This window comes from Drosophila arizonae, chromosome 2, assembly GCF_054131065.1.
Source record: "Drosophila arizonae isolate 15081-1271.41 chromosome 2, UAZ_ARI_1.0, whole genome shotgun sequence".
Classification (NCBI taxonomy): Eukaryota; Metazoa; Arthropoda; class Insecta; order Diptera; family Drosophilidae; genus Drosophila; species Drosophila arizonae.
In genome coordinates this window covers 7,673,830-7,698,686 of record NC_142922.1, presented here as the reverse complement: position 1 = coordinate 7,698,686, position 24,857 = coordinate 7,673,830, and the positions used below count along the sequence as shown (strand labels likewise).

At 41.5% G+C, this 24,857-nt stretch overlaps 3 protein-coding genes and 1 long non-coding RNA gene across 6 annotated transcripts in view; 3 read left to right on the top strand and 1 right to left on the bottom strand.

Annotated features, from left to right (window-relative positions):
- Positions 1–438: 438 nt before the first annotated feature.
- On the top strand, positions 439–2,857 carry LOC108609215 (serine protease gd-like). The gene is made up of 4 exons (XM_018000952.2): positions 439–815; positions 1,411–1,576; positions 1,636–2,275; positions 2,332–2,857. The coding sequence occupies exons 1-4, from the start codon at positions 597–599 to the stop codon at positions 2,741–2,743; spliced, it is 1,437 nt and encodes a 478-aa protein (XP_017856441.1). The 5' UTR covers positions 439–596; the 3' UTR covers positions 2,744–2,857.
- Positions 2,858–3,222: 365 nt separating this feature from the next.
- On the top strand, positions 3,223–5,665 carry LOC108609251 (chymotrypsin-like protease CTRL-1). 2 transcript variants are annotated; one of them, XM_018001002.2, is made up of 4 exons: positions 3,223–3,544; positions 4,181–4,346; positions 4,407–5,061; positions 5,128–5,665. In XM_018001002.2, the coding sequence occupies exons 1-4, from the start codon at positions 3,326–3,328 to the stop codon at positions 5,552–5,554; spliced, it is 1,467 nt and encodes a 488-aa protein (XP_017856491.1). In that variant the 5' UTR covers positions 3,223–3,325; the 3' UTR covers positions 5,555–5,665. The 2 variants fall into 2 exon arrangements, with proteins under 2 accessions (XP_017856491.1, XP_089319351.1); XM_089463225.1 differs by lacking the exon at positions 3,223–3,544 and adding an exon at positions 3,732–3,825.
- Positions 5,666–5,848: 183 nt separating this feature from the next.
- Dop1R1 (Dopamine 1-like receptor 1) overlaps positions 5,849–24,857 on the top strand; it is a 32,747-nt gene continuing 13,738 nt past the window's right edge. Inside the window, exons 1-3 of one of the 2 annotated variants that reach the window (XM_018000658.2) lie at positions 5,849–7,583; positions 22,877–22,937; positions 23,313–23,492. In XM_018000658.2, coding sequence (XP_017856147.2) covers positions 7,287–7,583; positions 22,877–22,937; positions 23,313–23,492 — 538 coding nt within the window. In that variant the 5' untranslated portion in view covers positions 5,849–7,286. Of the gene's footprint in view, positions 7,584–22,876; positions 22,983–23,312; positions 23,493–24,857 lie in introns of both variants that reach the window. The other variant, XM_018000657.2, reaches the window with a different exon arrangement.
- Positions 9,974–11,982, bottom strand: LOC149270258 (uncharacterized). Its single transcript, XR_016271653.1, has 2 exons — positions 11,306–11,982; positions 9,974–11,219 (listed from the first exon to the last, which is right to left on the bottom strand). It is a non-coding gene; the product is annotated as an uncharacterized LOC149270258 (long non-coding RNA).

Genomic DNA, 24,857 nt, shown 5'->3' with positions numbered 1-24,857 from the left:
TATAGTAATAATAATAATTATTATTTGAAAAATATTATAATAATACACACATATATGAATACATAATTATTAAATTTGTTGAAAAACGCTGATAAGAAGAAGAAGATAAGTACTTAATCAAAATATAAACATTTAATAAATAAACTGACACAAAAGAGTTTTAGCCAAATACAGAATAAACCTGTTTATTTATTTATTCATTTGTTTTTTACCTTTAACAATATAACCATAATCACTCTACATATAAGCTAGGCATCCATAAAGTGATTATCAATATTTCGAACAATATATTCCCAAAGGGAAATAGAATTTTGAAACTGGGAGACTCCACGTGAAGGAGTAATATTTTTACCAGACGATGCGCACACGTGTGGCTATCCGGTTTCGCCCGAGCAAATTGAGTGAACCAGATCGATTCTCTTAGTATTTAATGCTCTGAAGCAAACACAAATCATTCGTGTGCCGATGCTCAAAGCGCGAGGTGCGTCGCTGTTCCACATAGACATTCGCTTCAGCGTGAATCGCGTGTGTAGTTTACGAGTAGATTCTATATTTTCATATCATCATAATCAACAGTTCATCAAGTAGCCATTTATATGGAGAGTGCGTTGCTATTATCCGGCATATTGCTGTCACTGCATGGACTCATCTCGCCGATATCGGCTCAGCGTTTGCCGACTATCGCTTGCCCACAGTTCTTTGAGTATTTATCGTACAATCAGCAGTTCATAGGACACATTGCAGTACGACATGACCCGCAATACGAGAGCAACGAGCTCGTTGTGGAATTCTCACAGTACGGTGCTTATCAATGGGTAAGTAAGATCTGCCCGCTGGACTGCTTTGTGCTAATTTTTCTGCTCTTATCACACATTGACCCCAACAAGTGTGTTTGTTTGCTGTGAACGCTAATGCACTTAATAATTCAGAATAGTTATAGTTGCATTAGTTAATAGACATGGTAAAACCCCATTTAAAAGCAATAAGTGAATGTAAAAACAAATGTGAATATTTTTTTATGGTGTGCACGCAATGAGTTGTCAATCAATGAGATGCCTAATTGACTGAGTCAACATGAGAGCGAAAACCTTAGAGAACAGTTATTAATAGCCGCAAAGAGCAAGTTTCACAAGCTGAAGTGGTTCCCTTGATTGCTCGATTCTGCTGCTCTCTGTGTGGGTAGTCGAAGTGGCATTAGCTATGCATGTATTGGTGCATGGCCAAACAGCTGCGACCAGTTTATATACAGCTTTTGTTTTTGTTTTTATCAACCCAACTGTGGATCCCCGGCATCTTTATAACCCTACCAAAAGTATGAAGCTTTAACGACAAAAAACAGATTTTGTTTTTGTTTTTATCAAGTGCAATTATTTATTTAATCATATATTTTTCTAACTCTCATCTACTTAGAGCTATGTGGGAAGCTTGACACTAATGGACAATCCGGAGGTTACCAAGTCCCATTTAGCTAATGGCGAGCCCGTTAACTATCGCGTCGACTTTCCCATACCCGGCGATCCGCCCAAATTGACAAAAATCACTCTCAATAATGAGGTGCTCTGCAGTGCAGCGCAGTGTGAGTCACTTAATCCAGTATAGTTAAGTTGTCCATCTAATTTTCGCATCTTTCTGCAGATCCACCACCAAAGACCGCCATCATACTTAGGCATTCACTGCTGTCCACAACGGTGCCGCTTGCCTTCCTGGACTCCAGGCGTGGTCAGAGCGGGTTCATTCGGCAGTGGGACCTTGGGCCATCCATTCCGGCTGCGAAGCTACCGGACTACACGATACCGCAGATTCAAGTGCCGGCGCCTAGAACAACTCCCAGGTCACGGCCCGCCGTAGAGCAGCAAACTAATTTGAATAGTAGGGTGAATCCTACGCCCGTGCCCATAGATCAAACGCTGACGACTGTCTGCGGACGGGAGCAAGCAGTTACAACGCCACTGATTTTCCAAGGCCAGCAGCTGCAGCGGGGCCAGCTGCCCTGGTTGGTCGGTCTCTTCGAGCGCGGGACAGACAATGGTCTGATCTTCTTTTGTGGCGGCTCGCTTATATCCTCGAGGACGGTGCTGTCGGCGGCGCACTGCTTCCGCTTACCTGGTCGGGATCTGCCTGCTGACCGCGCAGTCGTGTCTCTGGGTCGCAACACCATCGACATCATTTCGGAGGGTGAATTGCGCGAGGTCTCAGAGCTGCTCTTCCACGACGCATATGAAGCCTTTAGCGCGAATGCGGACATGGTGCTCATTAGACTAGCAAAGAAAGTCATGTAAGCCGATGTACGATCATATCCGATGGAATTAACTTATCTCGATTCCCTTTTAGCTTCAACGATTACATTGTTCCCATTTGCCTATGGAACGAGAACTATCCGCTGCAGCTGCCAGCAGGCACTAAGATGTACGTAGCTGGCTGGGGAGCCGATGAGAACGGGAATGTCAACACGCAGTTCTCGAAAATCACGGACACGAACGTCGTCAGCGAGTCCGACTGTCTGCGCGAGAGTGTGCGCTCCCTGGTGCAGCCGAACACGATCTGTGCGAAGCGCATGGGGGCCGGTCCATGCGCCAGCGACGGAGGCGGCGGACTGATGCTGCGAGATAACAATGTCTGGCTGCTGCGTGGAGTCATCTCCCTTGGCCTGCAAAAAAACAACACATGTGATCTCAACCGACCCTCCATCTACACGGACGTGGCCAAACACATTGCCTGGCTCCGCCAGAACATGTGGGATTAGCCAGTCTCCAAATAGTGCCATAAAAGCATTTTGCTCTACCTATTATTAATTACTCAGCTCTAAGTCAAATTCTTCCTGTAAATAATTTATAAATAAATCAAACATTTATACAAATATTCGCTCTATACCCCAGCTACTACTATGAACGTCACCAGGGTGGATTATATATATGCAAATTCCCTTGTCGAGATACGCTGTCAATAATATGCTGACTCTGAGTAAATAAGCTCGTTTATTTACGAACCAAAACACTGATAATCTAGAATAAATACCCGTTCAAAAGAGAGTAAAAAGATGAATAAAAAAGAGAAATTAATACATTGATATCGATCTAAACACAGCACGAGAGAGATCGTCCAACTATTGCTTTGTTGTTACAGAGCGAGTGTGAGAGGGAGCGAGAGAGAAACAGAGCGAAAACGAAACGGGTTTCACCCAGATCATCGATGCTCATCGATTGTTGACCGCTGCGTGTCGGAACAGAACTCCCCATACAATAGTCACCGCTTGGCGCTCTTCCATTGAGGTCTGAATCGTGACTGCGCTTGTTCAATTAGTCTCGCGTCTCGGCTCATTTAGATTATGGAACAGTTCTTGATACTGTGCGGTATCATTATAAAGCTGCTTCTTCTGCCTAGGCTCAGCTCGGCACAGCAAGTGCCGCCCATTGCCTGCCCGGAATACTTTGAGTATCTGGCATACAATCAGGAATACGTGGGTCGCATTTCGATACGACATGATCCACAGTATCAGGAAAACACGCTCAGAGTTGAGTTCTCACAGCCAGGAAGTCTAAGCTCGGTGAGAAATAATTTTCGAAATTACTCTTTGATTTTTCGTATTTGGAATTCCCTCCGCTCAAGTCTCATACCAATTGATTTGTTCTATGCTCTTATCACACGCTGACCCCGAGCGAAGATTAGACTTTTGATTTTTCCCTGTATTAGCGACCTCGCAAATGGATTGTTTATATTGTTAATATTATCATTGTAGAGTGTGTTATAGTAAAAGCAGAAATCGTTTTTCAATTATTATTACGATTCAATAAATAGTACACAGTGCAAAATATAAGATTCTAGATGGTACGACGCAGCTCTCTTGCTTTGATACTTGGGTTTTAGAAGTTGTGTGACCGGTTTCTTGACAATCGATTGTATTATTTAATTTACTCTGCTGCCATAAATCGTATTGCCTCTTGCCTCAAAAATAAAACCGCAACGCTGTTGGTTTTACCAAATCAATTTATTTATATATACATGATTATATGTCTATGTAAAAGACAAAGCTCGACTTTTTTATTGTGTGTGAGTCGGTGCTAAATATTATAAAATATCATCGTTAACATTATCGGGAATAAAAGAGCAATGCTGAACAGGGGTTTCCGGTTTTGTTTTTTATTTTTTCCTACATCCATTAATGAGAATCTTATTTATTCAGAATTACGTCGGCAGCCTCACTCTGTGGGATGACGAAGAGACAACCAAGTCTAACCTGCGCTATGGACTTCCTATCAAGTATCGCGTGGATTTTCCCACTCCCGGCGTGCTGCCTAAGCTGACATTGATGATGATCAACGATGTTGTCCTATGCCGGGCATCGCCATGTAAGTGACTCGTAGATTATTATTAAAAGTGAGCCGAAGCTGATTACATTTCCCTTACAGATCCCCCGAGCAGTGTAACGCTGACGTTGTCACATTCGCTACGCTCTACCTCAGTGCCGCTGTTCACCCAAGATCCTCGATTCGTCCAGCAAACAAATCAGCCACAGCGACCTATTTGGGGACAAAGTGTGGCGCAACCGCAACCACAGCGGCCCACATTCAGTAATCCACAAGTGCCTATTCCGACATCAGTAGCGCCACAATTGCCGCCTGCTAAAGTTGCTCCTCGCCCCAGGCCACCAGCACCCGCACCCGCACCAGCAACCGCTGCAGGCGGACTTGCCCAGCTCTCTGAGATCTGCGGCCGAGAAGGGCCGGTCACATCGCCTCTACTTCACTTTGGCAGCCAGGTGCGTCGCGGCCAGCTGCCTTGGATGGCCGCCCTGTATGAGCGTGGTCCCGACGGTCTTCGCTTCTTCTGTGGCGGTACGCTCATCTCGGCCTCTACGGTGCTGTCGGCGGCGCACTGCTTCGTTTACGCCGAGCGAAACTTGCCGCCGAGCCGTGTCGGTGTTTCGCTGGGCCGCAACACATTGGACTTGGTATCGGACGGCCTGTTGGGTGAGGTATCTGTGCTGATGGTACACGAAGCATACACGCCCAGAAACTACTCGAATGCGGACATAGCGCTGCTCAAGCTTTCGTCTCCAGTGAGGTAGGTTTCGATAGTGCCCTTAACAACTGCTGATAAACTGAATTTCATTGGCATTTTCTTTTGCAGCTTTGGCGAATACATCAAGCCCATTTGCCTGTGGAATGAGAATTTTCGGTTGCAGCTGCCATCTGGCTACAAGTCCTACGTGGCTGGCTGGGGATCCGACGAGCATGGAAACCCGAACACGCGCGTAGCCAAGATGACCGATACGGATATTATCACAGAGGCCGAGTGCCTGCGCAGTCTGAGATCCAGCGAGGGCATCAGACTGGTCACGCAAAACACAATTTGTGCGAGCAATAAACAGGCGGCGGGACCCTGCAGCGGCGACTCCGGCGGCGGCCTCATGCTCCAGGAGAACAATATCTGGCTGCTGCGCGGCGTCGTCTCCGCTGGCCAGGTGTTTACCAATCGCTGCGATTTGACGCAGCCCGTCATCTATACAGATCTGGCGAGGCATATTAGTTGGCTGCGCCAGCACATCTGGCTCTGACTCGACTCGTTTCTTTTTAGGCTTTAGTTAACTTGTGATAAGTGGAAGAGAGAGAGAGAGAGAGAGAGAGAGAGAGAGAATATAGAGAGAGATAGATATATATATTTTCAATTGTGTGCCTAAATAAATGCTAGCCTAAGTTAGATGAAATTGAAATTGAAAAATTGCTGGGCAAGTGCAATTTGTCAGAGGTCGCAATTTAGTTTCATTACACTTGCACTTCACACTGTCGCGCTGAGTCGAGCTGGCGGTAACGTAGCTAAATTGCGGGCGGGGATGTAAGCAGGAGTCGCGCATAAACAGCGCATAAAACGCGCATGAAACGCGCCAAATGCGATGTGGTACAACAGGTGCTTAGCCGATAAGAGCGGGTGCTTTCTGTGCACCTCCCTCTCACTCTCAATCTGCCTAGTTGCCGCTCTCTCGTTTTCTCGTCACTCTTTTCGCTCGGCAAAGCTCGCTCTGCTGTGCGCTGCGCACATATTTCGCCTGTGCTACTAGCCATTTGGCACATCCTGTTGAATCGTTGGAGCCTTCGCCGCCAGTGTCGTTAGAAATCGCTTCAAATTTGTTGCATACCGAGCGGCACTGGCAAATGAACGCACGGCATTCGCCTGCGTTCCGCCCGCCCGCCCGACTGCCGGCCTGCCTGCCTGCCTGCCTGCCTGTCCGTATGCCCGCCATGGAGCAACGTGTCGCTCGTGCGTGCCTGTTAACGGGCAGTCAACGTTCAGCCTTCAAATCGCGCAGTTCGGCGCGGCAGCAGCCTCCATCGGCCGAAACAGTAGCCGACGCAGTTCTTCCAGCAGTCCGTGTGTGCAGGTGCGTGTGTGTAAGTGCGTATGCGTGAGTGACTCTTGATCAGTTGCCTCCGTTGAAGCCGCTTGCTGTGCACATCGCGCGAAGGTGCAAGCACTAAAGTGCCGAGTGCAAGATTCGAGTGTGATTCCAAATCGAAGACATCTAGTGGCGGGGCTTATTGGCCCAATATCAACTCAAACTCGAGCTCAAACTCAAATGATAATTTGATAATTTGCCTGATTACAAAAGGGCGTGGCAGAGGCACTGGCCTAGCGCCAGGCTGCATGCAGTGTTCCACTGAACGGTTACTTAGTGCCATTCAAAACACATACAAACACACACACGCAGACAGAAAGTGAAGCACAGTTGCCGTCGAATGGTCACGTCTTGGCCATGTTATAGTCGTGGCTAATAATAAATGACTCTGCAGTCGGAGGCGCACGGCAAAAAACTGTTGAAAATATGCAATTTCCGTTGGGGAAATGTGGCATGACGATGACTGGGCACAGCTCAGCACACGCCTAGGAGACGTTGATTTACACAGTGTTTATGCTGCATTCACAATTGTTTAAGTGCATATGTGCATATGTGTGTGCCGACTGCAAAATGGGAAATGGGAAATGCATATGCATATGCGCCTTACGCTAATGAATAGAACAATCGAGGGCAGCAGCAGCTGCAGCAATAATGCTTGGAGCCAATAAGTACACGTCGAGCCACTCAGCCAAAGGACGCAATAATTAGACATAACAATCAAGGCCAAAATGCCATGCCACAATCGCCTGGCGAATTGTTGTTCGTTCTGAGATTGCACTTCGATTGCACATACTACCGCACGCAGCGGCTGTAAGAGAACCAGCCAGCTTATTGTCCCCCAGTCCTCTCATCCAACTCGCCTAACTGCCCCAGCCCCATCCCCCTCGAAAGCAATATGATAAATGCCGTGAGCGCCGCAACGGCCATCGCAGCTCTGTCCGCCGCCATGGCGGCTGCGGCTGCCTCTAATCATGGCGGCGGCAACAACAGAAACCTCAGCGAGGCCACTTTACTGCCGGGCAGCAATACCACCACCAGCAGCAGCAGCAATCACAGTGGCACTAGCAGCCGACGCAACCACAGCGGGCTGTTGGCTGTCGATCACCTGCCGCTGCAACTAACAACCTCCAAAGTGGATCTGGAGCTGGAAATCGACATTCAACTGCTGACAAATGGCTACGACGGCACTACGGTAAGTTAATGGGCATGGCACATCGATTGTGAATGGGTTTATCGGTATGGCTTAGGTTGCCTTATGTCCTCGGAATGCTCGTAAAATTATCCTTTGCCACACAAAAGACTCAGGTATTGCTGTTGACTCAGATGCTCCTGTAATTTACTGTTTGATCGGCTACATGACTACGACAGCCATCGGCCATCGGCCATCAGCCATTGCCCATCAGCCATCAGCCAAGCCACACCAGGCATCCGGCATCCGGCATATAGCAGCAGCCATCAGCTTTTATGAACTCACTTTTATTACGCGCGCGCATATCCTCTAACATTGTAGCTTGATTGCATGCGGTTTATGGAGCGTATACGCAATAAATATCTGCACTAGCCTCGCCCGATGCACGAGTTGTCAAGCGCAAACAACAACCAAAGAATAGAAAAGCGCCGAAAAGAAGGCATCTACTTGACATTGTGGTAATCGAAAGTCGATATGTGATTACGCATCTCAGTATATGAGAATATTATTCACATATAAAGCTTGATTCATTTTGTATTTAAGTTTGCCGAGACAATATTGTAAAGATAAAACAAATCTGGTAATATTAAAAGCATTTAAAAGCTGCAAAAACCTGTTCACCTTCTCTGCCGTTCTGTATTGATGGGTAGTAAACTTGGTCTGTGATGAACATTTTTGGGCTGTCAATGTCAGTGACATATTTGAGCTGGAAAATGTAATCATACTAAAAGAGTTAAAGACTTCAATAAATGTGAGCAGTAAATAGTTTTGGGCGGAAAAAATAAAATGCAAAGAATTTACTATGATCATATCATGAATATATAATATATATATATTAATATTAGATGCTCTAGTACACATTAGTTGAAGCTATACATATGAGACTTAACTTGCCATAGTTACCCACGCTATAGTTTATTGAAATAATCACGAACTATGGCTGAGGATTGGGGGGATGATTATATGCTTATATAAATAGTATGTGTCTTTCTATTTCATTGCTCAGTAACCAGGTGCTAAATGGATATTAATGTGGGACTCATTAGCAGAACACGCACAGGCGAAACTTTTCACGAGTCAGATATGGGTAAATCTATATGTATACAATATTTATATGTATGTATAATCGTATACATATATATGGATGCGATGTATGTACATATCGATGCATAATCCACTTTTGAAAAGGGTCCACAGATGGCAGGGGTAATGCGCGGCGGTGCCAAACTTTATCCTGTTTTTGGCTAACGAAAAATTTACGTGCCACGTAAAGGATATGAAAAGTACTCGAAATATATATATATATATATATATATATATATATATATATATATATGGATGCTGCCACACAGATACAAATTCAGAGCGCACTATATAGTATTTATTCGTAGCCCGTATCCCATCCATACAACGATAAAGTTTTCTCTGTGCTGAACTGTTTGCACGCTTAACTTTCAATCGAATGTAAATAATGACTAGAACGAAGTTAACGTGCAGTGCTTTGAGAATAACCCTGTTGCGGTTGCTGTTGCCGTTACCGTTGCTGTTGTCATTGCTGCTGACTCACCTACGTACGCACCTGTCCGAGCAGGCAGCAATTAGCCATATTCGTCGTTAAACAGTTTATGTCTAAATGGACCTCTAACTAATTAAACGAGCAATTGCGCAAGTGGATGGACTATTAACAACATTATAATACGGAAACTATGGCAACATTGTTCATAACGCAATTTGTGTCAATTTGCCTAACAATGTTGTCAACTTAATTGACAATCAAACATTTGCATAACTTTCGAAAAGCACATCTAATCGATAAATTGCAAAGTTTGCATACATTTTTGGTGGAGAATTTGTAGTCGACTGCCATTGAAATTGGTATTGCAACAGAGCAACATTTGAATGAACAAAATATGCTCATATTAAACTTGCATGTATATGAGTTTTTGTTTACCCATTCAACTTGAAAAGAAACGGGTATATTTGTTAGTGCACTTATGGCAAAGAATATAAGAGAGTAATAATAGACAAATAATAACAGAGATAATTGATAATAGAGAATAGAGATTAATACTGATATTATACACTCAAACAGGCTGATGAGTTTATATTCAAGTATCTATATAGTATACTGAAAATCTATGTAGATGAACTAAAGATATAGTATGAATATTTAGTCTTTAAGAGGTTATAAAGTTACTTACTAGGGCTGCCAAACAATTTTAAAATATCGTATCGCTGTATTTTAGGTTTTGAAAAATATCAATGTGATACTTGGTATGCAACTTTAAAATATCGATATATCAATATTATATTATATTATATAACTAGCTGGCCCGGCAAACGTTGCATTGCCCTCTATATTATTTCTAGGTAAAAAATTGTTGAAAGCTATGTTGTTCAGGCTGGGATACACTGATAAATTTATTAATCGGATTTTCATTCAAGCACCTTGTTGTAAACGACATTCTTCGTTTTTTGGTCGGGTGCAAGAACAAATAATGCGGATCGTTTGCCAACACGTGAGCATGCCACGTACAATTGACCATGAGAAAAACACGCATTTTCTAGATTGAGGCCACAAATAGTCAAAGATTGGCCCTGTGACTTGTTGATCGTCATGGCGAAGGCAAGACGAAGCGGGAATTGAATTCGTTTAAATTCAAAGGGCATATCTGTTGAGCTCATCGGAATCCTAGGAATAAGAACTTCCTCATCTTTAAATTTTCCTTTGAGTATCAACGCGTGAATCACATTGCTCATCAGTTTTCTTATCACCAAACGCGTTCCATTGCACAGTTTTGGTTGGTTTAAATTTCTAAGCATGCAAATCATGGAGAATTGCTCTTTTCATAGCTGTGTTCATTTCTTGACGCCGGTCAAGTTGTTCTTCCATATTGCCCATGAAGTATATTTGCAAGAATTTTTGCTGTGCATCTTCAATAGGTTGCAATGATCCAATGCGATGGCAAATCTGGCCTTGAATCTTTAAATTCAAAGCCATAGTTATTATAGTTATATTTACAAACACTATTTACAGAAATCTAACAAACTACATTATTCAAAATTTTTTTTGGCAGTCATAGAAAATAAAATTTTTAACGTAAATTACCTTAAATATCCGTCTCCAATATTTTCCGCCCCAAATTATGTCATTTGGAAACAGGCATTGTATTTTTGAGTGTTCGCTAGAAAATGTCGTGATTCTAGTGTTTCGCCATAAAGCAGGGAACGCAATGGCTATGGTGACCGCTAATGGCAATGTCACTTTACCACTAAGGCAGCACAAACCGGGCGTTTCACCAGCAAACTTCAATGCGCCACAATGCTAGCAAACAACGTCCATTGGACCAATGCAAACTAAACGATTCAAGCTGTAATCAATGGTGCAATCATATCGAAACGCTGCTCGATTCAAATCAATCCTTGAACCATTTCTTATTGCCATTTCACGGGCTGCCTCTCTTTGAGAAGCACGAATTAAGGCCCTTCTTCCCTGGGTACTAACGCGGAGCCTTTCTCGGGCGATTTCTCGCTCTTCGTCAGATAATTGACTCGCGCTATTCCGTTGCCTAATTGCATTATGGGTCCGCCGGGAAAGATTAGATCTTCTAGGACGCGGCATTTTTATTAATAGTAATACTGCCCTCGCACAAAACCATATAAAACAATCGAGAAATATAAATATAAATAATTTACACAAATTTATGTTTGAGACAAACAAATACCTGAACTTTCGAGATATTTAGCTTTTGTAAAAGTCCAAAAATACAATTTTTAATAATTAACTTTTTTTTTTTTAATTTCGAATTTTGAATTTTGAATTTTTTATTTATTTTTGATTGTTAGGTTTTAATCTTTTGATTTTTTTTTTAATTTTTGCAGATTTTTGATTTGAAATATTTATAAAGTTTAAAAGTCCGAAAATATAAAAAGCCAAAAATACACTTTTTAATAATTACCTTTTTTTTTTTTAATTTCGAATTTTTAATTTTTTATTTATTTTTTGAACAGTCAGGTTTTAATCTTTTGATTTTTTGCAGATTTTTGATTTGAAATATTTTTCCTTTTGATTTGAAAATTTTTTTTTTTTTTATTTTTGAATAGTCAGGTCTGCTCGAGGTCAGGAGACCGTAGACTGACTGACTACATTTGTTTATTTACTTCTACACTATTGTCAAAACTGTCACTGTTACCAAGCCTACTGGGTATAAAAAAAATTTGAACATTTGGGGAAAAAACCGCGTTTTTCAAGTATTCGGCAAATTTTTTCAGTATTTTTAAGACCCTATACTAAACTCGTTGCGGAGACAAATCCAACAAATCAAAAACCATGAAAATTGGTTCAGCCCAAATCAAGTTATAAGCAGTCTTCACTTTTACACAACTTTCTTTTATATATATAGATTTTCCTCAATCAATTTATAATCCGTCCCAAAAAACAAGAATAATAACAATAAGTATTTTTTATTTATATGCTAAAAACTGCTTAACTCCAGAGTCTCTGATGTGTTAGGCACTTGCTCTTATTACTTTAATGCCCAAATTAAATTCAGAATAATTCGTTTTCACCATGTTCAATATTCGTACTTTTCGCTTGCTTCACTTGTCACTCAAATATATCAAAAAGAATATTCCGATATAAATGTATTTTTTACATAAAAATATTTATATTTTGTTATATTTTCGACAACCGTAGTTCTTAGTGAAATGAAACCTAAAATGATCAGAATAAAAATACAACAATAAATAAATAAATATGTAATCTGTATGTATAAGCATATTAACATTTGTACAGGGTATCTGCTAGTTGGGCACTTCCGGGCTATGCTTATTTTTTCTCTCGCCCTGGCAGGCACTTTGCATTTAGAGTGCAAAACGCATGCGACGCATTGTGCAATCCAATTGAATTATTAATCCACACGTCCGACTTTTTCCGTTGCCTTGGGATGTGCAAATGTATACACACCCACACAGTCCACACACCCGTATACACACCCATACAACTACACAGTGACGCTATTGTTGCCATTATTATTTGTCTGCGATGCTGTGTTGGATTTAATTCGGCATTCTCCATTAGCCGGCAGGAGGAGCACAGAATGCCCAGTTTTTGCCATTGTTCGGCATAGCTACGAAGTATGTAGTAATAATAATAATAATAATAAAATATTAATAGCATTAGCCATTGTTGATGTTTCACAATGTAGCGTTTATTGTCCCATATTTGCCCCTGCTATGACCACAGCCCACAGGCTGTTGTCGGTCAAATACAATGCAAACAGAATCGCGCACAATGTGGGCCTTGGTGCCAATTGAAATGTGCAAACATTTCCGCCAATAATTTGTTGAATTCGATTAGGATTGTATCGCTGCCGGTGGGCGTGACAAGCGGCATCGATTACCGGTCAATCAGACTGCGAGGGGAATAGCGCATACCTCTCATAATGGTTCAACACCAATTTGCTGGCTCAGCGAACATATATCTATAATTTGGGGCAGATATATTTGTGAGAGCTAATCAGATAACGTTTTTATAAATAATCAGTTTATCTTGCTGTAATTAAAATTTGTATCCTAGCTAAAAATGTAAATGCAAACATTTATTTTGATGTGGCACAACTGAATTAAATCATCAGTAACGGTGAGAGAATCGCAGCAATTGAATTTTATTAGCCGGATTTAAATACCACCAACCATGTGTGTATGTGTGTGTGTGTGGGTGTGCGTGCTGTTGGCAGATGCCTGACGTTATTATGGGAACAAATGAACACAATGTCTGGGTGCAATGCGCTCATTCTAGCCTGGCCATAAATTGGGTCACAAATAAAAACCGCAAAAAGGGAATGCAGACACAAGCACACACACACTCACCCCACCCATACACACACACTTACTCATAACTCGTTGGCCAGTTGCAATGCTGTGTAGGTGTGAAACTGTGCGTCTGCCATTTAGCCGCTTAGGGGAAGCGACTCTGGTCTTTTCACACCTCTACTTAGCCATTAAGCTTAACCACAGTAGCCGCAACGTTTGTATGGATGTTGCCATATAATTGCGCAGAGCATTATGTCCTTTGCCACTCTATATATATATATGTCTGTCATTTTCTTTCTCTCTCTCTCTCTTGGTCGCTCTCTGTCTGTCTTGTGGAGCAAATGAGAATGGTACTTTCTGATTTTTATGTTGTCTGCATTTCAGTTTTCAGTGATAGGTCGTCTCCTTTTGACGAGGGTCAGATGGCAGGAAAAGATTTTTCAATGCCGCACAGTCCAAGGGTTTCAATAAACCCAAAAGGCTCCGCTTTTTATTGACCATAAAACATGAGCCGTTTTTTTGCTACTTTCATTACGTACTTTTTATTGTGGATTTCCAGCCATTGCCCTATTCATGCCGGGATCGATGAGTGCAGCTCAAGCCCTGCAAGTTGAGCATGTAATTGCGATACAACAATGATGCACAAGTTACTTGGACTAGAAATTTGCAATAAAATCGAGTCCGTTGAGGATGTTCAAAAAAGTTGATAACTGAAATAAATCGAGAACTATTTATAATTTGCCATTCAGCAGCCGCAATGACATTCCAAGTGTGTGTGTGTGTGCGTGTGTGAGGGAGTGCAGGTCTTTATTTTTGGATAAATGTGCAACAATCAATAGAGCTCAGGACGAGTGCAGAGAATGGTAGGAGCAGACCTCTTTGGCTTCAAGCTCACAGAATAAGAGGTGCTGCTGCGAGGTTGTGTGTGTTGCTGATGTAGCAGAGGAGCGCAGCCTTCGCCGCGCGCTGAGGTACAGAGAGCCACAGTGCCATTCGCTTTACAAGTCTTCCACTCAAATTCACTTGCATGGCAAGTGCAAAAAATGCGACACATGGCAGAAAATCGATTGGCTTTCACTGCTAGTTAAAGTGTGATGAAGCAGCAACACCAAGGCAGCAAAAGCGGGAAATTCAGATTGAAATCGGCAGTCGACTCGTCGTCGATTGACAGTCTGCAAATCGCAATCAGCTTAAGTCAACTTGCTTTCGAGTGGCGTTCAACAAGCCCAAGTGCTCTAGCAGCTAATTATTGTGCTGTTGATAGCCTGAAAATCTGCGAGGCAATCGATTGCTTCATCTCATCTCATCTCAGACAAGAGCAGAGCAGGTGACGTTGACATAGCCAAACAATTACACAGCTAATTGACAGTTTGCCACAGCAGCTCCGTCAGATGGAAAGCCGTAGCACAGCTCATGATAAATTAGCATCTACCTCTATTTGTTGCATTGCAATTGTCAAACACACACACACATACACACGCAAATTGATACATATTGCAATTGTAGTGGGATATGCTAATTTATCTAGTTCTGTACTCGTAATATATACATACGATATGTGTATATATGCAAATGTCTTTGAGCACGTTCCCCAATTATTAACATTCAAACAATTGTCATGCTCATGATTACAGTTGATTTAAAACGTATTCTCTGTGAGACTGCACAAGATAACAAATCGTGTAGATAAGCTTCAAACTGGGTCAGTTGACAGCTGCAGAGTTCACAAGCTCAGAGGTCGATTGGTAGAGGGAGGGGAGAAGAGATACAGAGGGCTGTGTTTGGCCATGAAGAATCTTAATAACTGTTATGCCCAAAAAACGAGAGAGAGAGAGGCTGAGAACCTTTTTAATTATTTATCAAGTGCATAAATTGGATATGTGCAAACGAGATTACGTTGGGCGTGATAGCTGCCACCTCGGAAGTTGGCTGAGTCCAAGCTCAAATCAGACCCGAGTGTCCTGGGAGTAGATAATGTTCTGTTTGCGTGCGAAACTTATCTAATTAATGCTTTAATAATTGAAATTGCCATCAAGCACTCAACGCATACATTTTTTTAAGCCCGCAAGTGCTTGGCCATAAAATATGTTATCGTGTTTCTGCCACGGCATTTCTTTCCATTAAATGCTCATTTGCATTTGGGCAGAGGCTCGTTAAGGCCTTTAAAAATTTCATAGATGCTTTGCTTCAATTATGATGAGCTGCCAGATTTGACAGGCAGCACATGTGGAGCGGCTGTTGCATACTTTTGGGCGTGCCGGAGAGCCCAAGTGTCGCAGTGTCTATTTGCGTAATTACAATGGCTCCAACATTGTGTCTGCTGTGAGTGTGTTTCAGCCATGTTGACATGACTTTCAGCTGCGTTTAATTATGCCAAATGCCAACAATGAACTCAAACAAGTCGCAGACAGTGTCAGCCAAACATATGTACACACACACACACCCACACACACACACAGGGCCTGTGCCTTGACAATCGTAGACAAATGCAAACAGGCACAACTCCTCTGCAGCATGTGAACATGTGGAAACAAGGCGCTGCCCTGCCAGCTGGATGCAATTGTCAACTGGCGCAGAGCCATTGACAGCGCAAACAATGGCACGACGAGCACTCTGACAATTGTTATTGCAGCATATATTTTCATTGAGTGGGTGGGCGGGGCAAGAAAGAAGCGTGCTGTCAGAAGGCGAGCATAAGAATAGGCATTTGAACAGTTGGCGAAGCCAAAGCAGAAATCGTACAAATGTTTCTCTTTGCTCTTTGATTTCAAATGCCGAATATATTTATTTAAAATAGCAATTCAAGTGATGTAATTTAAGAGTTTATCATCACTATGGCCACATCCTTTGCTCTAACTCAATACAGAGTATACCAAACTTTAAAAGTCTGCTTAAATGTCAACACTCACATAACATAAATAGACGTACGCTGTATGTGTGCCAGCAATCAGGCCGAGGGATGACTTCGGGCTTAAGAAACTTTTTAAAGTCGACTTCAGGCTTTGGGCTGCCTTAACAAATATTTGCGCAGCGCATAAATCAGCATGTTAGCACAGTTATTATCATATCTATAAGCAAGTCGAGCAGCACCATGCTGTGCATACACTAATATATATACGCTTCCTTCTGCCCAATTTCACGACTTGCCAAACTAAATACGTGTTGCAAGTATGACTGTGTGTGTGCATGTGTGTATCCAAGTGTGTGTGGGTGTGTGGTAAATAGAGCTGAGCAGGAAACTCCTACGAATTTTCATGTTTATTATGTGAATTTAAATTTATGCTAATCATTGTTGTGGCTTGTCTGATCGTAAAGTGCAAGCTCACCATGCCACAGTTTACGAAAGCTAGCAAAATAAGCAGCTGCCTGTGGTATGTGTGGGCTTAACAATGAATACATATTGAATACATGTTACCTTTCTACACATGGAAGTTCATCGTGTGCTGGAATTTGAATTATTCAGGCGTTGCAGTTAAAGGCCGCTTTAAATCATCGCCGACAGAAGTTGCAAAGTTTTATTAGCTGATTTCTATTAAGCTTAGTGCAGTCAGCCAGCTGAAAAAAATTGCTTATGCACAGGAAATCTAGCACTTCGTTCGGAATGTGCCAATGTAATCTAAGAGCAGTCGATTCGAATAAAACTGTCGACTGAAAGCAGCCAGTTAAATAACGAGCTTAGTTGCAGCGGTGTCAAGCGAAAGGACAAAGGAAATAAAACTGAAACAGTCTCAATGCCCGGGGGCGTGCGTGACTAGAAAATACCCTTAACCTAGTATCGAGCAGCTTTTTCAATTATTTGCACTTACTTCTATACACATGAAACTACTTTTACTGCCAGAGCTCTTGGTCGCTAAGGGAAATGAAAATTTATCTACTTAAGAAAATTTGTCAGCACATAAGCATAGAATATAAATACTCATTTATCTTTTATTATATGGAATATTAAAATTCATTTATCTTCATATAATATGCAATATAAATTTGCACTTTTTTATCTTCTATTTTTATGATTCTTAAATAGGATATGACTAATATATCTGTATATGTGGTATATGGCAACTGACTTTGTATAAACAGTAAAAGCTGCAGTTGATGCATTTGCAACCGTTAGAAATGCCAACAGCACACAAGAATATATCGAAGAACTATCGTGTACAAATACGCCGCAGTTGAGTCACGATTTCAAATGTTTATTTGTTATCTATTTATTTTTTGTATTTATTTTTTGTGTGTGATAAAATATACCGAGGACAGCAAGACAGAGCTCTTGTGCCGGATATTGGCTAGTATCGCATAGATTTATAAGGCAATCATTCCGGATATTGGCCAGTGTCTTGTTGACTTATAATTTAACAGATACTGGCCAATATACCAAATAAGCGCTGGCTCCCTGCAGTTACATTTACATTAGATGTTACCTTCATGCTGTGTATATATAAATATATTTCTTATTAGAATAAAATACCACAGATAGATTTAATATACATTGCTTTAATAAATATTTATGCTATTTGTAAATTGCTCAATGAGCTGACTTCAAAGTAATTTCCCATTAAAATATTTGCATTCTTGTGAAATACTTGAAAGCGGCTTTTTGAAACCTAAGCAACTATTTTCGTATACTTCCTGTTTGTTTGTTCTGGCAATAAAAAGCGAAGAGGAGGATGGGGAGCGAAACAAGAAAAAACAGCAGTTCAAGTGGCGGAACTGCTTAGATGACACTGTAAAGGTACTAAAGTACACAGGCTCCATTGGGCCGTAAAGCTGGCGAATGGAACGTAAATGGAAACTCAACGCAGCTGCAGAGCTTGATGTCGCTGCTGGCTTTGCTTATTATGCGCGTTCGTGGGCTGTTGCCGCGTCGTGCCTGTAAATCACACTACTTCCGACGCGTCGGGCGCTCATATTTGCACTTATACACTCGCCTACATGGCGAACGCACAGAAAGCCGACAGTCAGACAGCCAATTGGGCGGACAGATAAAGGAGGCGTGCTGCCGAAGGGAGCTGTATCAACAGCTGTTGCTGTTGTTGCTCTTGTTGCTATTATTGTTGTGTTTTGTTTCTGTCATTGTTGTTGGGTGCACAGGTTCTGCGACTCGCCTCCTGCGCAATATTATTGTAGTCGACTTTGCTGCGTTGCTCGCTTGGCTGCCGCCATTGGGCAATTTGTGTGGCTGTAAGTGTAAGTGTCCGTTTTTTCTCTCTGTGTGTGTGTGTGCTAGAGTGTGCTGGAGTGGGTGTGCGTTTAATCAACGCATTGTACCATTTAACTTTACAAACAAAACCTAAGCGCCTACACACACACACACACACACACACACACACACACACAAGACCACTTTAATTCAAAGCAACATCCTGCGGCGTGTTGTTTTTTGTGCCCGTTCTGTTGCTCTTGCTTATCTCGTACACTGCCTGCCTTATCGGGAGCAGCTTAATAACAATCCGGCCACATAAAAATACTTGAAAGTGCTCCTTAAAAATGTATGACATTTCGCATTGGTCACCGAAGGCCAACTGGCATTGCCCCACTGAAGCTGGCGCTGTAGCTGGCACCGTTGCACTAAAAACATAAAACGTTCTTATTTTCTTCGAAATTGTTGTTTAAAAATTTATCCAAAAATCGACAAAGAAGACTTTTAGCGCCTTGCTGCTAAGTACTTGGCAACTGGAGTTCAACAAAAAGTACAATTCATGCGGCATACAAATAAAAATGAAAATAAAATGCAGCATTCATTTCTTCATAGCTAAATGGCTTGGTATAAATGTCGAACGAAAAGAACAAATATTTCACGCTTTAAGAGTTCAAAGTGCTATTTGTATATGTATCTGCCATATATATAGACGCGCCAATAAAATTCTATCCAAAAATTAGAAATAGAACTAAGCTAGGTCAAACCATCTTCTATTTCTCATTTTTAGATTTATTTTTAATTTATTTTAATATTAAAATCTTTGCAGAATAGAGTAACATTTTATACAAAATCCGTAATGTTAGACTTAGAAATAAATTAATTTGTTTAGGGGAATATAAAATATATTTATTGCCAGATATTTGATCGTCAGTTTGTTTTTTCATTTCGCGTAATTTAAATAATTATTTAAAGCTTTTCTCACTCTATTAGCTAACAAATTTAGAACTAGATCAAATAGTTCAGAGGGCGACCCTCTCTAGCTGCTCCATGACATTTTTTGTTCACTTTTTATTGCCAATTAAATGCTGCAGCTGCTGTTTTAGCTCTCGCATCTGGAATCCAACTTTTCTAATTCTATTACACATTCACTCACAAAATGCTCTGTTGTCTATGAAACAGATTCAGCTCAGACTCTTACCCTCTAGCTAATTGTTTCAATTGTAAAATAGTTAAAATTAGAAATTTAATTAACAACAAGCAATGACATTAAATGTAGCCCTACATACGGCTTAGCGTAGCTACTTTGGTTATTTATATGTGGCATTGATTGCGAATGGGTAGAGAGAAAAGAAGGAAACGGCAAGCAAGTCATCTGCAGTGCTTGACTGTTAGTCCCCTGGTATGAGTTTTCCAAATAAGATATTTTAGTATATAGGATAAATAGTATTAAATTCTAAATCACTTAAAGGTCTTCTATTTTAGCACTAAAACTTTTTCCCATGCATACTTTTTCGAACCTGCATATACTACATATTTTAACTCATATATTATAATTATTATTATTATTAGAAAAGAAAGTCTCCAATAATTTAGATTTAATACAGTATGAATAAAAACAAATTTAAAATGATTATATATGAAATTGTGTTCATTCAAAAAAAAAAAAAAAAGAAAGTTTGGTAACTCTCACTGTTAATGAAAACACGAAGCATCAAGATAGCAACAAATAACACTAATTTTTGTATCATGAGCAGCCACAAATGATGCGATGCCATATCTTAAAAGGCTGCCAATATATAAAAATACAATATGCTATGAAAATTATCATAAAAATAACGGTGTGCTACTCCCCTCTCTTGTGGCAGCATTCATGCCGTTGTGTCTGACATCATTTAAAATCTGCTCATTTAATGAATATGTTTCCGTCAGCCCATGAAACAGAAAAGTGAATTTATATCGTATTTCATTTTTAATCTCAAGTGTCTATATGATGGATGCACAGGATGGTTTAATGGCCAAGGGATTGAAGCTCTGAAGCTGTTTGCGACAATTAACTTTGTTTATGGCGAATGCATGCGTAATCCTTAAATATCTCAGCCATTAGCATTTATTACGACGTATAAAAGCTTTTATATTGCTAGCCGACTTAGTTGGCTGTATATTGTCTGGTATTCAATTTTGGCCATCCACAGAAAAAGCCATTCATATTGTTTACATGCAGAGCAACGATACGAAGTCGCCGTTTCAGATGCCTTTGAGCCCGCTCTGAGCTGCTCAATTACTCACTTAAACGTAATTATTTTATTATGCACTTGACCTAAACATTGTCTACGTAAATATTGAATTTGAAATTAGGCTTTTAAAATATTCAAATTAAATTCAATTTAGCATTCTGACGGACAGACTTAACAGATCATAGCGACTTAATATTCATTATTGATTTGATTGAAGGAGCTCATATTGTCAACATTAAGCCTACACTTTGGACGTTTCAATGGAATGACTGAAACATTGCCCTTTATGTATTGTATTTAATTAAAAAGTTTTGTAGGAATATGTCATGGCTGCTTTAACTGTATGAGGTACCTTTCTCCTTTCGCTTACTCCCACAATATCTGGGCTAAGCCGATTGCATCATATAATGAATAGCGTGATTTTCAACTAATTAGCAACATTTAAGCTGCTTAAAATATGAATTAACAACAAACTGAGAAAAATTAAAAAAAAAAAAAAAAACAACGTTAACCAGCCACCTGGCTGTCTCTCCGTCTACAGGTGCACAACACCCATCATCACAATTACCGCCCTTGCCACCTGTTCGCCCCTCAGCCCGCAGCAAGTTAAATATACTTTTGCAGCAGCAGCGCTTTTATGTTTAAATTAATTAATTGCATATGTCAGCGGTTTTGAGGCTGGCTTTTAGCACATTCTCATTTGCATTTTCGTTGCTTATGTTTTGTGTGTGAGCCATTGCTGTGGTAAATGAATGTTTCACATACGCCGCGTGGGCCTAACAATGCGCTAAATTGACTGCGAGAGAGCAGACAGCTTTGAATACTCTGCCAGCTGCGAGAAGTAAAACTTTTTCAATTAACAAGTTGCCATCAGCAGTTGGTTGAACTTCTGTTAGATTTATTATATATTATATTCATATATGTATTTATATTTATTTTTGATTCAGTTTTATCTTTAACTGAGGTTAGTTATTGCTTTCCAACTGAGATATTTATTAAGATCTTAGATAGATAGCCAAGCTGCAAATTATTGCAATGTGACTGTGAAATACTATACTCATGTCAGCTGCTGAAGATCTTGCTCCTTCATTATTACTGCCAGGGCTTGTCTGGTATGCATATTAATGCCATCGAGTAGACAAGCCTCAAGCTTGGCTTCAAATGGTTTTGGCGTTTTAATTGCATTTTTTTGGTATTTCATATTGTGTTGTCGAAGAAGGCCTCGCATCGAATCGTTTCTCAGTTTTGGTTTGAAATCGAATTAGATTCATGCATGCATGCATAACATAGGCCAGCAACCGGGGGGCGATGATGAGCCAACCACTGAAATGCCAACATGCAAATACATTGCCCCAATGCCGAGCTCACAGAGAATAGAGTCTACTTGCCCACTTGCCGCAAAAGCCCAAAGCCAATTCGCACTGAGTGATGCATCTATGCGGACAACAATAGTTGCAAATTGATTATAGAATAGCCCAGACATCTATCATTTAAAACGTGATGGAGCAGAGGCTCAAGCTTGTCGATTTTAATTATGAATAATGCGGTTTAGTGCGCCTAGCCAAGTGATTCGCTCCTGGGCAACCGCATCTACCAAGTGATTGATAGTTGCTGTGTGGGCCAAGTCAACGGCAGGAGCAGGACATGTGGCGCACAGACCACAAACCGCAGGGCTAGGGCTGTCAAAGAATCCGTCCTGCATGCCGGGGCCAGAGTCAAGGCAAACACGACGTAATTGAAAATTAGACTCATGCGAAATAGAGTCTGGAGTTTAATTAGTGTAAAATGTTTCATTCTGCAGCAGTTTGTGTCATATTCAGAATTTATATATTTAATTAGCTTAGCGTGAAGACAAGTCAAAGTCTTTGATGTTAATTAAAAGTTGTCGCAGCGCCGTGCTCTCGCTATGCCTCAAAATTCGCGTCGCCTTGTGTTTTGTGTGGCAACTTGAATGCCACGTAATTAGAGGAGAATTTAGTGGAGACAAAGGATAATATTCTGATGCTGGCAGCTGTTGCCACTTTACAGATCTGGAGCATACAGCATACTCTTAAAGGTTCCATCTTGATTACACTTAAAGTCACTTAAATTTAATTTTTATACCGTTGCAGCTGACATCGTACTACAATGAAACGAGCTGGACTAACGCCTCTGAAATGGATACAATAGTGGGTGAGGAACCGGAAGAGCTCTCGCTTGTGTCAATTGTAGTTGTTGGTAAAGTAAATGTCGTTGAACGTGTAACAAGCGAAACAGACACCAGCACCGCCACCACCCGCACCACCCGCACCACCCACACCATTCGCACCACCACATGTTCGCACACTTCACCACTTTTCACAGTATCGAGCAAAATATTTGCTGTTCAATTAGTGCACAGAAACGCATGTGGCTTACAATACAAGCACACACGTATACACACATAGGCACACGCACACGCACACGCACACGCTCGACCCCTCATAAGTATGCTATGTTTATGAATGTTCACGTTTCTTACGTCCAATACATATACGTTTAATCCGCCACTCTCTGTCCCGCCCATAGGCGTCTTTCTATCGGTTCTGATATTCCTCTCGGTCGCCGGCAATATTCTCGTCTGCCTGGCCATCTACACGGAGCGCAGCCTGCGCCGCATTGGCAATCTGTTTCTGGCCTCATTAGCGATTGCGGATCTGTTCGTGGCCTCTCTGGTGATGACATTTGCGGGCGTCAACGATTTGCTGGGTAAGTGTGAATCTCATACGCAGACAGTGGAGCACAAAATTCGAAATTGAAGTTCTCGAGCCACAAATTTATGCAAAATGCTACAGGCTGTCGTGCAAAAGCGAATCTTCGATGGGGCTAATGGAAGCACAGTCAGCTGGCTGGCAGAGGAGCCCACTTGACATGCCTGGCAGCGCTTAAAGCAGGCTCCTCGTATGGCTTGGTGCAATGCCTTTTAAAGTGTCAGCTGCTCTGCTCAGCCGGCTGAGTGGTCGCAAAGCACATCGAGCATTAGCCTGTCCTGCACTGAGTGCACAATGCACTTTCACTCGGCAAAAAGGTGAAACAACTCAGGCAACACGAATGCCTATTTGATGTATGCTCATATCTAAGCCGAGTTTCATTGCTCTCAGCCTGCATACAAAATGCAGCTGCTGCCATTAACCCAGCCAGTACGAATTATTATTGGCCATAAAAGCATAGCTGTCGAGATGCCATGGCTATAACTAGACCACCAGCAGCAGTTGGCCATTTGAGAGCCTCTGAATTGATGTACTAAAACCGCCAGCTAAGAATTAAAAGTACAAATTCTAAGCAAACAGCAGGCAAATCAAAGGAATCACTTTGAAGACTTGCTGCTTGCCGGCAGCGACAATTGCCTACATAGGAGAAGAGTCCCACATGCAGCTGACATCAATGCTTGCTCAGTATTTACTTAATGGGGAGGGCGAGATGCCAAGTATATATACATATGTATGTATGTATGTTTATATGAAAAAAATAAAACATGGGAAGCAGCTGGCCAGGCAATGCTTGGAGGAAATGTGCTGAAGTCTAGTGATGCGTTACCTCGGTAACAGCAAATACAGGAACCGGGAGACACAGCGACGTCAACGCGCCCCATATATATATGGGGCTCGATGTATGGCTGTCATTCCGTTTGTCTGCCTGTGCGTGAAAATAATAAACGACTTTGCTACTTCGAGATGGATCCAGAGCTTGAATCCGAATCCAGGCGCCGTTCTTGAGGTTCCTGCTAGTGGTGGTGGTGTTGTTGCTGCTGCTGCTGCGTAAGCAGAAAGTGTGAAAAAATAAATAAAAATGCTCTGGCTGCAGAGTGTTGAAGACAAACAGCATCTGGAGTGCCAGCAGAGGTGCCTGAGGGCCAGCCAGCACACACACATACATACATATATGCCGGGGTACACATGTGAATTGAGAGCTGTTGAGTCAAATTATTTTCGACAAAGTGCCGGCAAACATGAACCTGTGTGGGTGCCAGTAAAACAACATTTGGCATGCTCCAAGGCTGGCAAATCAGCAAATAAACGCACAAGCGCCAGCATATTTATACAAATTTGAGCAACAACACGGGCCACAGGGAAG